This window comes from Anolis sagrei, chromosome 1 (genome assembly GCF_037176765.1).
Source record: "Anolis sagrei isolate rAnoSag1 chromosome 1, rAnoSag1.mat, whole genome shotgun sequence".
In the NCBI taxonomy this organism is placed as follows: domain Eukaryota; kingdom Metazoa; phylum Chordata; class Lepidosauria; order Squamata; family Dactyloidae; genus Anolis; species Anolis sagrei.
The window spans coordinates 300,950,053-300,967,979 of record NC_090021.1 but is presented as its reverse complement, the minus strand read 5'-3'; the positions used below and the strand labels follow the sequence as shown (position 1 = coordinate 300,967,979).

Genomic DNA, 17,927 nt, shown 5'->3' with positions numbered 1-17,927 from the left:
TCTTGTGGTCTTTGTTGTTCATAGGAGTGGCTTCTGTGCCTGTGTAGAGCCATCATTTGGAATATTCTAGACTCCAGTAACTTGGCGATGGCTCCTCTCCTTACCAGGCAATCCTGATATAGTGGTAGATTTATATTAGAACTGGTGAGATTTAAGACTTCATTGAAGTTCTTGAGCTAATCTTTATCCCGCCACCATTGTTCAACCTACGCTATCTTTCAAGGTTGTAAATGTAAATGGGGAAATAGATATGCTGTCTACATAGAGCTGACTATCTTTCATAAAAATAAATTGTATCTGAAATAAAGTAATAGAGGTTTTAATTTGAAAAACTTTCCAAGAAAGGATCTCCCGTTTTAAAAGTGTATGTGAATTCACAAGCTGGACATATAACTTCAAAGCTGTTAGTAAGCTGATGGAGAGCAAGTTTAGATATCAAGAGAAAATTACTGTTTAGTGTTTTCATAGAATTGTATTTCTTTTTTTTTCTATTTCCCTACTTTCAGGTTAAATGACTTTAACTGTCTATATGTTATAGGGTGACGTAGTGTTCTTGCTTTCTAATTTAGGAAGAAGAGGACAAAATGGTTTTAAAGATCTTGCAAGGCAAATAGAGACTACAAGTGAAAAATGTGAGCCTCTTACTCCAGAGGAGGAAGAAGTTTTAAGACAGGAGCAGCTCACCAAAGAAAGTGAACTTATGGAAAAGATCCAGAAAGCCACAGTCTGTACCAATATCTCTCCTTTGGGCCGTGATCGCCTCTACCGGCGGTACTGGCTTTTCCCATCTGTTCCAGGATTATTTGTGGAAGAAGACTATTCTGGCTTAACAGAAGATATGCTGCTGCCCCGGCCACCTTCATTTCAAGATAATATACAGGGTCATATTACATCTCAGTTAACCACTAAAAGTACAGAATCTTTAAAGATAGAATCTACCTCTAATGCTCACAAAGATTTGAATGGTAGTGCCAGGATATCTGTGTCACAGCTGAAACATAAACCAAACCGATGGTGCTTTTACAGTTCTCGGGAACAATTGGATCAGCTTCTTGTTTCTCTCAATTCCCGAGGATACAGGGAAAGTGCCTTAAAGGAAGTTCTTTTGCATGAAAAAAACAAAATATATGAAAAACTGGAGAATTTTCCTGTTGAAAAATTCCATATTTCAGGTAAATATTCTATTTTTTCCTTACTACTGTCACAGATCAAGCTTTTTTCAATGTAGATTTATCAGTACTTACGAGCTGAGTTAATTTCTTATGGAGGAAGGTGTGATTTGTGTGCGTACTACATGATTTTTCAATCTGTTCCACCAACTAAACATGGAAAATGCCTAGGAAATATAAAACACAATCATTCTCAGGAAACTTAATGAATTAATCAATCGCAGGAGAGCAGCATCCCAGTTTGCTATTACTATTGCTCCTTACTCTATCCTTCACATTTTTCCTCCTGTCTTGCCAACTGGTTAGGAAATTTCTCTCTTCTCTGTCATTAAATTAATTGTCCAAATGGATAAGTAAGTTTTTAGCCAATTTCAAAACAACAGTTTAAAAAGTTTTAAAAGATAAAAAATACAGAAAATCAAAGATGCAAAGTGGTCCAGTGAAGCATGGTTCACAAGATGATTTATTTCACAGAAGTGGTTATAAACTTCATTAGTGAGGGGCAAACAAGGTGATTCCCTTCTGGTTTCTGCATTTTTGGAGTGTTTATGAGGAAAATGGGAATTTGTCCGTGGTGATAGCCCGCTGTCTTTATTAGAAAAACCAGGAATACTGAAATTAGTGCACACCTTAGATCAGTGCTTCTCAACCTGTGGGTCCCAGGTGTTTTGGCCTACAACTCCCAGAAATCGCAGCCAGTTCACCAGCTGTTAAGATTTCTGGGAATTTAAGGACAAAACATCTGGGGACCCACAGGTTGAGAACCGCTGCCTTAGATTATTCATTTAGGTGTCGTCTTTTTAATCTGAGATTGAAGAAACTTGTTTTGTAATTTTGACTGTGAATTGTTAACTGATTATTGGTTCTTGTTACAGAGAAACCCCATAATGAAGCTAAGCTGCTTCCAGGACGGGGGAAAACACAAAATACATATGATGTCATTCTAATGTCTGCAGAAAAGCAACTTGAATTGAGGCTCAGAGATTTTCTTTTGGACATTGAAGACAGAATCTTCCAAGGAACATTAGGCTCAGTTAAGGTATTTTTAACTACTAAAATCTAGCTGGGAATGCTTCTTGCAAAGCTGTGAAATCTTCCAACACAATATTTTACTCTCCATCCAAATGCAACTTATGAATTGTCTTCAGGTTCTTGTGTATATCAGGGTTTTCCATATCTTAGTAAATGCACTTTGTTTGCAGGTAACAGACAGGAATACTTGGAGAATAGCATTAGAAAACGGGCAGTATGAGTTACTAAATGGGGGAATCAAAGAAAATGGTATCACAAAATCTGAGACTGAAGATGCTGAAGAGATGGAAATAGATGATCAAGTAAAGATTTTGATAAAAGACAGGTAAGAGTTTGCAGCAGAGTGGTTGAATTGCATTTCATCATTCTCCTTAAATTCAGCAACCAATCTTTTTTTTTCTGTAACTAGTTAACAAAAGTTGGAATGTTATTATATAGTAGAATGCCTTTCACTGCCCACAAAGACAAATGCACTTCTTCTAATGCTGCAGAGCGAATGTCCTCCACAGTTGTTTGTCTTCCAGTGGAACTCAAGTGGAGAGAGCAAGAAGTATGTAGGAGGAGGCTTTGTGCAAACAAGGTTGGGTCTCTAAAACAAAACACCAACTGAAAACCAGTGGGGGGAAATTTTCCAAACTAATAATCAAAATGTGTCTGTATAACCATAACTGCCTATAGACAATACACTATAGCTGAACATCACTTGTCAGTTCATAAGCTTCTTGACTTCATGTGGTCTTTCACATGTTGATATCCATTGCTTCATTTGAAGTGAATCCTTGGAATCTAATATATTCTGTCTGTGACAAATGGCAGTATTTTGGAAAAAATCATTCTCTTCAAGTGACTAAAGAGGACTTGTTCAAACTCATCCACATTCCTGAGAGAAATCCTATCCCAGCTTTTCATTATTATTACTATTATTATTATTATTATTTATACCCCCTTTATCTCTCCCGAAAGGAACTCAAAGAATTTGTCCTAATAATGCAGACATTTTTAATATGGCTTTGGCTTTCATTGTAGAATTCCACATCTGGCTTTAGGGCTGTTTATAAGTATGAGAACAGATCTAGTTTTACAATCATTTTCAGGTCTTGTAATAAGTTGTAGTACAGCTGATGTCCACTATGGCTGGTATGTTGAAAGGCAAGGCAGATGATGTTAGGCAGACCTGTGGTTAATATGTTGGGCACAAGGGGCAAAAATGTATAGGCAGACATTTTCTAGCAGTCTCAACATACAGATATCTTCAAATGCCTGAGTCTAAAGTAATGCCTTTTTCTAAAGAGATCTTTCAGTAATTACAATCTCTGTATCTTCAGCAGAGAACTCAATATTTCTGACATCTTTACAGATAGTTCTGCCTTTTTATATAGCATATGAAAAAAAGACAATCTCAAAATAAAAAGTTTGATTGTAACCGTAATTATTCTTCCCCTGTATACAGTTCCTAAGTGTGAATTAGCTTTCATGTAAATGACAGAAATGACATGAGTACTAGGCCTTCATACATTAAATCAAAGCAAATACATAGGTTAAGCCTTATAAGGAAGACATTATTAATATGTTTATGTGTGTGAGAGATAATATAATTATTAAATAAAATTGCTTATATGGATTTTTGTGTTGCAGCACATGTCTTAAATCTGCTTGCAAATTTGTGAATTTCTGTACTGCTGCTCTCCAGCATTCAAGGCAGTATTTTTGGTTTTAAAACGGATTTATTTAAACTTCATTTTAGATTGATTGGATTAAAACCAGAACCACAAAGCACTGCTTCAACTAATACAAGCACTCCACAGCCTGTGAATAATGCTGTCCATTACTTAGCATTGGCACTGCTGCAAATACAGCAAGGCGTTGAACGCAAGTTCCTCAAAGCGCCACTTGGTAAGTACTTTCTTACAGAGTTCTTTACTCCCTCAACCTAATCTAATTTATAGCCCAAGGGTTTTCAGTGGGTTATTTAGTTACTGTACTAAAAAGCTGGTTACAGCAAGAAATCTGAAAATGATAGTGCTTGTTCTGGAGCTGCTCTCTGAACAAAGCTGAAGTAAAATAAATCATGGAATCTCATAACCATGCCTAAATCCAATTTTCGCTTTGTTGTGGTTGGATTTCAGGGCTGAGGTAGTCAAATGATAAGAGTTGAAACAATACAGAACTTAGAAACTTCATCTAAATTAGTTAGTGTTAGCATTAGTAATTACCTTATTTTTATAATTTGTCAGTATTAACCTTTCGAGGAGGTAATGTTTTCCACGTTTAAAAAGCCCTCTAAAATAGGACTGATCTCTCTCCCACCCCCACCCTAAAAAAGATCTACAACAAGCTAATTTCAGAAATAACAGGAGCACTGTGATGGATGTTGGTATCCAGATTTTGCTTGTGATTCACCTATAGACTTGATCAATCAGGTTCACCTCAGGCTGTTTACGTTCTAACTTCAAAAGCCATGCTATCCATATCATCTGTTTCACAAATGTTATCATTAGGAGAGGCATGACTTTTGTATGAAGGCCTAGTACTCATGTCATTTCTGTCATTTACATGAATCACGAGCAAAATCTGGATAGCAACATCCTGTTATTTCTGAAATTAGCTCATATATGATGGCCCACCCAATTGACGATAAACCCATCGCAAAAAGCATTTGAGAGCTTATATTGCATTTCAGAGTCTGGTTATGAATAGCTGTTTCACTATCCTAATCCAAATTGTTTTGTGGTTGAAACGTCATAGGCTCCATGCAGAACATACCACCTCCTCTGAGAAGGAGGGAAAGAAACTGGATTTGCTAAAAATTGCTTATGGCCCAAAGGCTTGGTCCCACATCCATGTCTTTACTTTCTTTCTGAAGACCAAAATGGGGGGTGCTGATTTAATTTTGGCAGGGAGGATGTTCCACAGACAAGGGACCACTATTGGTTTAAATGGTGCCTAGTTTCTGAACCAAAACTGTCGTGCTAAGTGATTTGATATTGTGATGTTTTTCATGTAATTGCCTACTCTTTTTACAAGTAAATAAAATTTGCTGTGTATTTGAGAAGATAGAATGAATGCAGTCATGGAATGTTTCTTTGTATTTTCAAGCTATGAAATGAATTTCATTAAATGAAATAACTATGCGCATTTAACACTAGGTGATGCAGAAGAAAATAAAAGAGATCAGAAAGGAGACAAAAGGAAAAAGAGAGAAGAAGATCAATCCAGTCAGAAAGATGGTAAATGATTTACATTACTGTACATATGAACTTAGAACATTCATTTCATTTACTGTTGATTTACATGATACCTCGGTCTTCTAATGTAACTAAGAAGTCTAAAATCACATTTTTAAAAATATGAAACAAGGAATGGTGAATACATAACAATCTTAAATGATAATGCTTTTGCATTGGTTTTAATGTCTTAGCTTGTGAAATACAGTGGCTTATTTGATACATATATGGGGGAAAAACAATTGGCTATCTTACAGATCTCTGGTGAAAAAGGCCTTGAGCAAATTCTAATTTTTGCCATTAGGTGCCAAGTTAGCGTGCCATGCTTTTTCATGCTAATATACCACTTCGTTATGGTCATCTATTTGTAATCAATATGCTCAATGACATACAATTGAGCATTCCTTATCCATAATTACAAATCACGAATACTCCAAGTTCTAAATTGTCCAAATGGCTGAAATAGTGACACCTATGTTTCTGATTATTCAGGATACACCAACCTTGCTTCATGCATATATTTATTAAAGTATTGTGTCCAAAATTGTATTCATACTATGTGTACAAGGTGTATGCCCAACATAAATGAATTTCATGTTGAGATTTGGGCCCCATTTCCTAGATACTGGCATATATGTGTGTTCATGCGCGCTCGCAAACACAGGTATTTCAAATTTTAAAATACAAATCAGTTATATCCTCAAGCATTTCAAATAAGCTATATTCAAACCTGCATTTGTAAAGGCTTCTAAGTATTTATTACCTTATAATTATTTATTTATCAACAATTTCTTCTGTTAATGAACTTCTGTGTGTGAGTACCAATAGACCTATAATTACTGAGAAATAAAAAGAAGGGGAACCCAAATATTTGCAGAAATACAAGAAATGATTTTTCAAGAAACAAAACACAATTCTAAGGCAGCAAAATGGAAAATTGAGGAAGAGTAGATTGCAGTGAAATAGGCTGGAAGAAGACATGGCAGTCTGCAACCTTGAAAAGAAGCAGTCCTGTTTAGGAAGTGATAAAATAGTGGAATGTTTTGTTACAAGTATAGTTTTGTGTGTATATATGGAATGGACAAATGCAAATGTAGCAGTGGCCACTTCCTTAGATGTATAACGTGGCCACATTAATTCCAATTGTATTTTGCATCATGTGAAGATCTATTTGTCTGTCTTAAACTATTTTGCCCACTGATTTCATCAAGTGATTCTATTGCCATTATTTGTTGCTTGAAATAAAAACCCTCCAGCCTTTCCTTATAGGCTCCAACACAGACTTTACGTGCCTGTTCTGCATAATTTTATTTCTGCGATATCTTTTTTAATATGATATGATCAGAACTTATATAAATATTTCACATGTGATCACACAGAGCAATAAAGGGTACTGAAGTACTGGCAATTGTTCTATTCCTACTCTCTACTGCATCTTGTTTAATTAATTATTAATTTATAGGAGGGTCAGTCCTCTAATTCCATGAGTAGTTTTACATTTTTTAATAAAAAGCTTTTTGGAAGTCAAGTGTTCTATAGCTACTGAATCAATCAATCAAACTTGATTTATATCCCATCCCATCTCTCCATGGGGACTCAGAGCAGCTTACAACATAAAAAGCAAACATCAAATGATAGAAAAATAAACAATGAATTAAACAAAACAGTCAAAAAGTATAAAACATGCAATTGTAAAAAAAACAAATCACAATAAAAGACATACAAAACAGATTTCACAACATCAATAAGACAGTTAAAAGCCATATCCATAGTCCATTCCTTATTTGGCATGGTGAGATCTTCAAACATTCGGCTCTCCATATGCTTGGGAGATATGTATGTTGATATTATTAGAAAAATGTAAAGCCACACTGAAGCAGAATTTTTCTTCGTAGAAGCCAATTTGCTCCCCCCCCCCCCCCCCCCCACAAGGCTGCTTGCTCTGCATATTTTTGTGCTATGCTGGTAATGCTCGAACAGATGTTTGACTGTATAATGAATGGAATAAATTGTGTGATTGTTAGCATTAACTTTTTTGTTGTTCCTGTTGCTAAGATGCCATTGATGGTGGCCGCTCACACAAAACAATATTGGACCGCTGGAAGGAATCATTGCTTTCTTCTGCTAGCCTGTCTCAAGTCTTTCTTCACCTCTCAACACTGGAACGAAGTATAATCTGGTCTAAATCCATTTTAAATGCTCGTTGCAAAATGTGCAGAAAGAAAGGAGACGCTGAAAGCATGGTACTGTGTGATGACTGTGATCGAGGCTATCATATATACTGTATAAGACCAAAACTCAAGGTAATCATGCATTTCATTTTAGAAATAATACCTCTGATTGTAAGTCATGGTGGCTTTTTAAATGCATGATGGCTCTTTATTAGGTTGTTCCTGACGGAGACTGGTTTTGTCCAGAATGTCGACCAAGGCAACGTTCTAGGCATCTTTCATCTCGTCAAAGGCCTTCTGTAGAAAGTGATGAAGAGGCAGAAGAACAAATGGAAGATGAGAACAATTACGCTAGTTATGAGGAAACTGGACAAAGTGAGGAAGATGATTCTGAAGAAGAAGATGATGGTGATGGTTCTGATTCTCAAGAAGAGGACGAGAAAAGGTAAAACAGACTTAGTCAGCATTATAAAGAAAGTTCTTATATCCTGTTTCTTCAACACTGATGTTAATTAATATCGAGAGCCGCCCTGTCTGCTCATCTCACCACATCTTTGTACCTTCTTAAATACTACCTTATTCTTTCAGTTTGCAAAGACTCATTGGCATTCTAATCTAGTAAATTAAGAGTTACCCCATGTACTTATGTATATGTTGGGGAAAAATGCCCAAAATAGGTCCCAAAGGTTGGGTTGATATATACAAGAGTCTGTACTGGAATACAGACCCAGTGTGAAGGCAGGGACATGAGGTAGAGGTAAGAAGCGCTCTCAGCCCATTACTCCCTCTTGCCCAAACTAGAGAAAGAAATACAACCATCCTCCCTTCCCTCTTTCCTCATCTTTTCAGCCTGGAGTTCATTAGCCGGGGGCGGCGGGCAGTGAGGTTGCTTGAAGTGGATCAGAGGCAGCAATTTTTAATAAGGCTTTCCTACATAAGCTCCTCTACAAAGACTCTGGTGACCATTGTTTAATAGTGGCTTACTGTAAAAACATATATCTCTCTGCTTTTCCACTGGGTCCCTAATAGAGGCAAGTTGCTTTCCTTGCTCTTCTCATTCCCTTCCCCTTTTTTCAGGCTGAGTTCTCATTCTTTTTAATTATTTATATTGCATTCCCTATCTGTATTTGTATAGATATAAACATTTTAAGATCAACAGTGCAATTTATTTCCCTTTTAACTCTACAAATAAATAGATGCTGTCCTTCTCTTTAGTTCTTCATATGTACATTTGAAAAGGAAAGTGTTTTGTTAGGACCAATATATTAAAACATACTTCACCAATTTTTAATTAGGAGATAATCTGTTTCTAAGTACAAAAGTGCTTACTTTTCAACCCTGTATAGTTTGGGACCAGGAACTTGAAAACCTCAGCTTCCTGTTGAATTGTCCATGTACTGAAACTTAAATGATTGCTACCAAAAAGATAATGAAGCAGGCACCAAACCAACCCTTCTCTATTAGAGGTGTAGCGGTTGGCAAAAAGGAAGAGAGCCTTCTTGGTTGTGGTGAACTGTTTCTGAAATTATCTCCTTTGAGAGGTTTGGTGCCTGCTTCATTATCTTTTTGATAGCAATCAGAGATTTCTAATTCATCAGCTTTTAAAATGCTAAATGTGATTGTTTTAGCTGTTGTGGCATCTATTTTAATTTTGATGGCATATAGTGAGAGATTTATATGGAAGGACAACATGTGTGTGTGTGTTTATTAAAACAGTGTTGCAATTCTCCCACGTGGGGAAGGGGAGTTGATTGATTTATATGATTTTGTTCATTGATATAAAATGTGAGTATAAAATTGTCAACTTGGGAAGCTACAGACCAGAAAGGTAGCACATTAATACTTGTATTACTACTTACAGCTTATCCAAATTAGGAAAACCTCAGGTAAAGCTTTCTCTAAAAACAAGAGCTTCAAAACTTTCTACCGTCATCTCAAGACAATGCAGCCAGCAACAAGTTAATAGAAGATACAGTTCTAGGAGTCAGCAGAATACACCTAAATCAGCTGGATCTTCCTACAAAAGTACTGGGAGAGCCCAAAGGAAAACAAAGTCTGCTCCTCCATCAGTAACAAAATCAACAAGACTTAACAGCCGTTCTACTCGTCACAATTGTGGTTTGCTACAAGCAGATGCATTTATAGAGCTAACCAATCCACTAAGACAACGCAGAGGGAGGAAGACCGCAGATAATACTCCTGCTAGCAGTCCTTCGAGTTCTCTTGGCTTCAGAACTGTTGACTCTGTGGATTCAAATGAAAAGAAAAGCTCTCCAGTTTCTATAGTACAAAATTCTCTTCAGGATTCAGAGTCCAAAAAGAGGGGTAGGAAACGACAATGTACAGGTATGTTGAATCCTTTCATTAAAATTATAATGGCTAAATAATGAATCAGTTCATTCTGGAGTTTAAAATCTTGACTGGCTAATGAAACAGGTTATAGTGCATTTCTCATCCCAGTGCATGTTACAGTCTATTAGACTGGGAGACCAGTTAGATGAAAAACAAAGAGAAAATACCAGAGAAACAGAAAGCCACCTCTTATCTGATCTAAGTATCCAGGATAGATGAACAAGGGTGGTTGGTTGAACTTTTGCATCTTAGATTACTGTTTTCCTCATGTTTAGTCAACTGTCAAGGAAGAAGCTTCTCACTTTAAAGCAAACAAAATTTAGCCTGAAGTAGTTCTACATCATTAAATAAGTTGTATGTGCATAAGTTGTATGTGCATTTGAAATCCCCTGCATTTCTGCCAAAATGGGACCCCAAATGGTTAAAATAATTGGTTTCCTGGCTCTTTTCCCCTAGAATCTTCTCAAGTGTCATTGAATAGGAGAAGTTCAGGGCGTCAGAGTGGAGTACATGAATTGTCTGCTTTTGAGCAACTTGTTGTGGAACTAGTACGTCATGATGACAGCTGGCCTTTTATGAAGCTAGTTTCCAAAATCCAGGTAACTGTTAAGTTCACAGTAGTGAAAAATGTTTTTGATTGACATGTACTAGCAGGAAATCTGGAGATGGTACCTCTATTATTGGGGGGGGGGGGTTACTTAAATAGTAACTGCAATGAATGTTATTAAAATTTTAAGAATTGAGACATGCAGTGCACAAACTTCATGGAAATATTAGAAAGTGGAAAACTTATACAATATCTGAGACAAGGTACTAAAAATACTAATACCAGAGGCATTATGGTAATATAGATGACACAATATTATTCTATTTATTGTAGAATTCATCTGTGTGATCTGTGTTCCTTCTTTCTTACAATATTAAGATTAGCTTAAATGATTAAGATAAAATACTGTGAGTAGAGGGACAATCTTGTTATAGGGGCTGAAAATGAATATTTGTTATTGTAGAAAAGAATATCTTAAATTGTACTGTTCCCCGAAGGCTCCTAAAGTGGTATAGAAAACCTGTAAGACTGTTGGTTTATCTGTTAGTAAGACTGTTGTGCATACATGTAGTCCTCAAGTTATAAGCAAGATAGGTTTTGTAGGTTTGTTCTTAGGTTGAATTTATGTGTAAGTCAAAACAGGTAAATCTTCAGAGTGTAACTCCAACCAAATATATACTTTTTTAAAGTTTGGAGAGCATAGGGAAGGGTTGAGGCCCCTGTGGTGTTTGTTTTGCTGTCTGTGCCCCTGTTTAGAAGATTTCACCTCACTTTCTGTTGTCCCTGTGATCATTGAATTTTGAAAAATTTGGCTTGTTATGGAAACAAGGATTGGCAAAAAGGTTACAGTGGAGATATATTTTCCCCGTGATAACTGTTTCAGGAATGAATTTCACTTCCGAGGGATCAATTTATCTCACTCCCTATTGTCTCAGCCCCGTTCTTAACTATGAGTCATTTGTAAGTCGAATGTTTGTAACTCAGTGACTGCTCGTAATAGGCTTTTGCATCTTATTTCTTTTTGAGAAACAAAATATGTGTGTGTGAAAAAAAAAAACAATGTATCCCCCCCCCCCCCCCAAATTCCTGCTGTTCAATCATCAGTTGCTTTTGAAAAAATGTTGTAAAGCCAAATTGTGGTAAATCACTGGAAGAACTACCTGTTTGAATTAAAAAGTTACTAGTATGCCATTAGATGATAAAGTCAGCCGATCAGGTAATTCAAAAAAATCTGCTTGATGCCGAGTCCCATTAAATAATGTTTTATGTAGCTATGAAGGTATACAATCTTCTAACAAGTGAATGATATATGGTTAGTTTCAAAGTACATATATATATATATATATATACGGATACTAAAAGATTTGCAGTACAAAACAAATCCATCCCAATAATTTCATTTAGAAAGGTCCCTCCCCTGGATATTCCCAGAAGGATATTCTTCTCAATTTCTAAGAAAACTATGTGTGTTATAAAATCAGTTGTATAGTATTAATTAATCATAGAATCATAGAATCAAAGAGTTGGAAGAGACCTCATGGGCTATCTAGTCCAACCCCCTGCCAAGAAGCAGGAATATTGCATTCAAATCACCCCTGACAGATGGCCATCCAGCCTCTCTTTAAAAGCTTCCAAAGAAGGAGCCTTCACCACACTCCGGGGCAGAGAGTTCCACTGCTGAACGGCTCTCACAGTCAGGAAGTTCTTCCTCATGTTCAGATGGAATCTCCTCTCTTGTAGTTTGAAGCCATTGTTCCGCGTCCTAGTCTTCAGGGAAGCAGAAAATAAGCTTGCTCCCTCCTCCCTGTGGCTTCCTCTCACATATTTATACATGGCTATCATATCCCCTCTCAGCCTTCTCTTCTTCAGGCTAAACATGCCCAACTCCTTAAGCCGCTCCTCATAGGGCTTGTTCTCCAGACCCTTGATCATTTTAGCCGCCCTCCTCTGGACACATTCCAGCTTGTCAATATCTCTCTTGAATTGTGGTGCCCAGAATTGGACAAAATATTCCAGGTGTGATCTGACCAGAGCAGAATAGAGGGGTAGCATTACTTCCCTAGATCTAGACACTATGCTCCTCTTGATGCAGGCCAAAATCCTATTGGCTTTTTTTGCCGCCACATCACATTGTTGGCTCATGTTTAACTTGTTGTCCACGAGGACTCCAAGATCTTTTTCACACGTACTGCTCTCGAGCCAGGCATCCCCCATCTTTGCATTTCGTTTTTTCCTGCCAAAGTGGAGTATAATAAAGGAAAGTTCAGCAAAGTTAGTAATAGTTTCTAAAATGTTGTTGACATTCAGAACAAACGCCCTCTCTTGAGTATTTCAGCTTTTTCTATTTTAATGGTAGGTCACTACTTCTCCTGAATATTAAAATAGAACATCTAAGTGCCACACACATTTTGGAACATATTCTGAATTTCAAACTAACCTGCTCTATCAGTCTTTTCCCAATAGATGATAATACAGGAAATATATATGGTAGTATATCCATTGTTATTGCTCCAAAGACTGAGGTGGTAGAACTATTTCCTTGGGAAGGCAGGTGGAAAGATGTAACAGTTCTGAATAAGACCTCTTGAACCAACTGGTTGTTTAACCTTGAAAATCTGGTCCGAATCCAGTTACTCATCCCAGCTAGAGCATATCTATTAAATAAATGTGATTTACATAGCATTGTGGCTCAGCTGGAACCACAGAGTGTCTTTATTTATTTATTTATTTATTATTTACTTTATTTTTATACCGCTGTTCTCAGCCCTTAGGCGACTCACAGCAGTTAACAACAGAACAACAAAAATTCAATGCCACAATAACACGGTATAAAAACAGTTAACATCATAATACATTATACAATAATATACAATTAACAACAGTAGCCATGCACTTTGATTAGGATGATGGGACTTAGGTTCACAGCCTGGTTCAAAATGTCCCTGTTATAGACAGTGAAGAAGTGCAGTTTCCCACAGCAAGGAATGAAAGTGTTGATACTGAAAATAGCCAGGTGCAGGTGCAGTTTGACTCAGAGAAGGAGGACAGTTCGCAGCCTGATAATGATAATGAGCAAGCAGGGAAACAGGCTGACACTAACAAACAGACTGACCTTGATGAAATGGGAACCTTAGATCGGGCTGAACGTTTGGAATTCAGAGTTCAAAGGAGTGTGAGAATAGCTAACAGGAAGGAGGCCAGAGAAACACCTTCATGTTTTGCAAAGGGTATTAAGCAGTGTGTTTGACAAATCTTTGTCAAAGCAACTTTTCGTTTTACCAAGAAGCTTGCTTTTGTTTGTCTGGATTATTCTTGCAGTGCTTGTGTTCATGGTTTCAGGACTTTTCATGTTCTCTGGGGTTTTTGCTTTGCTGGTGCCTTTTTAGATTAAGCTTCCAAGTGCTATTTTATATTGGTCTTTTAGAACATTTATCTTTGCTTTTAAGAACTTTTTACCTTTTATTTTTAATAAACTATAAAGATTTCTGGCTGTGTGAAGTTTGGTGTTTTTCAGCAAGGTGAATCTACTCTGAGGTGCGACACATAGCTGTTCAAATAGTCAGCAGTTGATTCAGTGAATCTACTCTAGTAGGAACTAGCAACTAGTGGAATAAGATTTAGGCTTGATAAGAATCTCATTTTGTATTATTGCTGGATTATAACACTTACACACTAATTATTTTATGCCTTTTTACAAAAATGCAGGTGCCAGACTATTATGATATCATCAAAAAACCTATTGCCTTAAACATAATCCGTGAAAAAGTGAACAAATGTGAATACAACCTAGCCTGTAAGTAAAGTTGCCTAAACTAATCTTTTTTATGACTTTAAACACAGTTCAATTTGCATAGCACCCCAATGTTTTTAGAATATTTTGAAACAGGGATGTTCTTCACAAGAGCTTGAAGGCCTGGTGGTTTCAGCAAGCCTTTGAGAATTACCAGTTCTAGTCCAGGCCCAAACATTGTTGAATATGGCCTTCCACTTCCTATCTATCACCCCGGTCATCCCTCTGATAGGCCTTGGAAATGAGCAGTCACAAATCCGTACCTGCTATTGATGTTAGCCTGTTATAGTACTGTATTTAATTCCCGGCCCCCTCATATTTTGAATTTGCACTAGCCTCGGCCTGACTTTTTAATTGCTCTGAACAGGCAGGATTAATTTTTTAATATATATATATATATATGTGTGTGTGTGTGTGTGTGTTGCTGTGATAATTTTATGCTTATGTTGTTTTGTTAAATTTTATGTTATGCTGTTTACTTTGTATGTTTTGGTGATGTTACTTGGAAACCGCCCTGAGTCCTCCTCGGGGATATAGAGTGGTATATAAATAAAGTTTTTTATTATTATTATTATTATTATTATTATTATTATTATTATTATCATCTTGCATTTGCAAGAAGTTTTCAAATGGGAAGACATTAGGGCAACGTTAACCAGAAGTAGGTACTTGAAGTGACTAAACACAATTGAGTTCTGGGTGTGATGCTGGAGAGACCTTTTCAGGCATTCCAGAAACAATGTGTAACAAAGGTGAAAGTGGTAACTGTATTCTCCATCTCAGTTTTTATTACCTTCCAAATGTAGAATGCAACTTTCAAAACAGTCCTGTTCAGGAAGTTTTTCTTTATGTGGAGGACAATGGTAAAGCTAGCATTTTTTTGTCTTCTATGTGTTTAACCTGTTTTTAGAACACCTGGAATGGTCTTTACTTGTGGACACCATAGTATTGGATACTGTATCATGGGTCGTATAACATTATGCACCAAATGTATATACATATTTTTCTCTATAGCGGAGTTCATTGAAGACGTTGAGCTGATGTTTTCGAACTGCTTTGAGTATAATCCACGTAATACAAGTGAAGCAAAGGCTGGAACAAGACTGCAGGCGTTTTTTCATACTCAGGCTCAAAAGCTTGGACTTCCAGTTCCATCTGTTTATATGGACCATTCTGCTCCAGCAACCAAGAGATCACGTATCTAACCTCTTCCTTCAAAAGGACTTTAGAGGAATCCTTTTCATTTTCATGGAAAATGAACACTGAAATCATGCAGCTATACAAAGCAATAACATCTGCCACATCTTGGAAATGTGGCCTGCACTATGCTCTCAGTTTGTTATGCACTCAGGAGAATGTAGGAAAGATTATCTTTGCTACAGTTTTGTTCATTGTCTAATACCTTTGATAGATAGGTATTGAATAACAGTACTGGGTTACAGTAGCTTTTGTATTTTTAAAAACCAATTTTTTATGTCCAAAAGCCTTCCAAAATATTTTTTCAGCACCAGGCAATATTGCTATATTCTTTAGATTTTGTAGGGTGTACGGCATTGTTTTCTGAAGCTTTATCTTCATCACAATGGACAAATTAAAAATCTGAAGTCACTTGACTAAAGTTTGTGACACTACATGAAAGAGTGTAATTTCATATTCTTTAAATTACTGTGCCAGTGCTAATTGGAAAGACTCAGTCTTATTTTATTACGTTGATATTTATTTAGCATTCAAATAATTTGTGACCTTGTATTTTTGTATTTATAAAAAATTACTTTGAGGATATAAAAATCCTTAACATTCTGTTTTCTTTGTGTTTTCTACTTCAAATGATCAATTAATTGTCCTCTTTCTACAGGACAGTTCTTCCAGCACTATATGTTTATACAGTTTTGTGAGTAAAATAAAAATAAAATGAGACCATTTTCAAAATACTTTCTTTTCTGTCAGTACTGGTTGCACTGTTTTTGGCTGAAGTTGAGAATGGACGCAAGGATTTGTTACTACTGCCAAGATACAGCAATAACATCTCTTAAATGTGTATTGTATTAATGTTTACCAGTGTTTCACTGTGGATTGTCCCAGTGCTTGTGTCCATACTATTTGCTCCTTCAAATGTCTTGGGAATAGTTGCCCTAATTTATTTATTTTCTAAAATATTATCGTATTTCGGGGAGTGGGGTGTTCTTCAGAAACGCCTTGATGACATTTTGTACATTCCTAATAATTCCTAAATGTCAGATTATTAGTCAACAATAAAATTACTTTTGCCTAAACTCTTGGTAATTCTGACATTTCTCTGCATACAGAAATTATAAGAGCATGGCTGAACCCTGTGTTTTTCAAGGACTGCACTCTAAAGTATCCATAAAGGACTAGAGGATAATGTCTGAAAGAAGTCTGAGAGATGGGCAGAGTGATACAGGAGCAAAGTGCTCTTGTAAAATGAAAGGAAGGTCACTAATGAAGTTTTGCAAGATCTTTAGCCTTTCCTGCCAAAGTGCTAGTGCCTCATCAAACTACAGTTCCTGGGATTCCCTAGCCTTGAGCCATGGTAGTTAAATTGTCATCAAATTGCATTCATTCTACCATGTAGATGCACCCTAATTTACACTGGTGGGAGAATGCTTTTTTTGCTCTGGTGCCCTGGAATGCCCATTCCTATGAGGCCTGGCTGACATTTATACTGGTTTTCTGGCAACAGCATAAAAATGACTTTATTATCAAAAGCTTTGGCACCTAACAATTTTGCCAAGATTTGTATAGATTTTAATCTTTTCAAAAAATTGTTTTGAGTGTTCATTTCAACCGTTTGAATTATTCCCCTCTATATTTAATCTACATATTCCTAAATTGTTCCAAGCATCCTTTATCGTGGGATATCTTGTATTACGAAGCAGGATATAAATATTTAAATTAAAACATTTGGAGAGCTACATCATTCCCAACCTTGCAATAAACTGACTTGCTAAGCACTGTGGATGACCATATCCCCTCATTAATATAGAAGCAAGTACAGCTGTTAGCCTGCTCAGCTTCTCCATCAGAAATGAGAAGGGACATCATATTTTTCTTTGCATATAATAAAAAGTTTCAACCAGCCTTGCCTGTCTCCAAAGGTACTTATCAGAGAATTATAACAATTACAAGTACTATATTCTGAAATCAAAAGCAGCCTGAAATTTGTAATATCTAGGATTCGGTTTACTCTAGAAAGCTTAATTACTGAACTGTGCTTTGAAAAAAGTAGCTGTACTTTTATAACCTTCATCTCAAACGAACAGAGTCAAAGTGCCCCTTTTAGGCTATTACAGCAAAAATAGATAATAATAATCATAATAAATTTATAACTTGCCTCTCTTAATTAATCTCTCCCCAGATTAGGATCCTAGATAGCAAGCAATTCTGATTTGTCTGGATTCGGTTTCAATTTGTTTTTCCTCATCCAGCCAATTACTTCCTTCAGGCATTCTTTCAGAGGAAACATGCTATCCTTAGCTAGAGAGCTGTTTTGGAAGACATGGAGAAATATATTTGGGTATCAGCAGCATACTGATAACACCCCACCCGATGTATCGGGATGATCTCTCCCAGGAAGTAAATGTTAAAAAGCATTGGGGATGGAATGGCACCTTGTGGGATGCC

At 36.5% G+C, this 17,927-nt stretch overlaps 1 protein-coding gene across 1 annotated transcript in view; it reads left to right on the top strand.

Annotated features, from left to right (window-relative positions):
• Positions 1-16,558, top strand: part of BAZ1A (bromodomain adjacent to zinc finger domain 1A) — a 69,266-nt gene extending 52,708 nt beyond the window's left edge. Inside the window, exons 17-27 of the mRNA XM_060759283.2 lie at positions 570-1,172; positions 2,045-2,208; positions 2,372-2,526; positions 3,946-4,094; positions 5,348-5,428; positions 7,481-7,728; positions 7,812-8,041; positions 9,458-9,942; positions 10,405-10,547; positions 14,201-14,288; positions 15,300-16,558. Of these exons, the coding sequence (XP_060615266.2) occupies positions 570-1,172; positions 2,045-2,208; positions 2,372-2,526; positions 3,946-4,094; positions 5,348-5,428; positions 7,481-7,728; positions 7,812-8,041; positions 9,458-9,942; positions 10,405-10,547; positions 14,201-14,288; positions 15,300-15,490 (2,537 nt within the window). The 3' untranslated portion in view covers positions 15,491-16,558. The remainder of the gene's footprint in view (positions 1-569; positions 1,173-2,044; positions 2,209-2,371; positions 2,527-3,945; positions 4,095-5,347; positions 5,429-7,480; positions 7,729-7,811; positions 8,042-9,457; positions 9,943-10,404; positions 10,548-14,200; positions 14,289-15,299) is intronic.
• Positions 16,559-17,927: the final 1,369 nt, after the last annotated feature.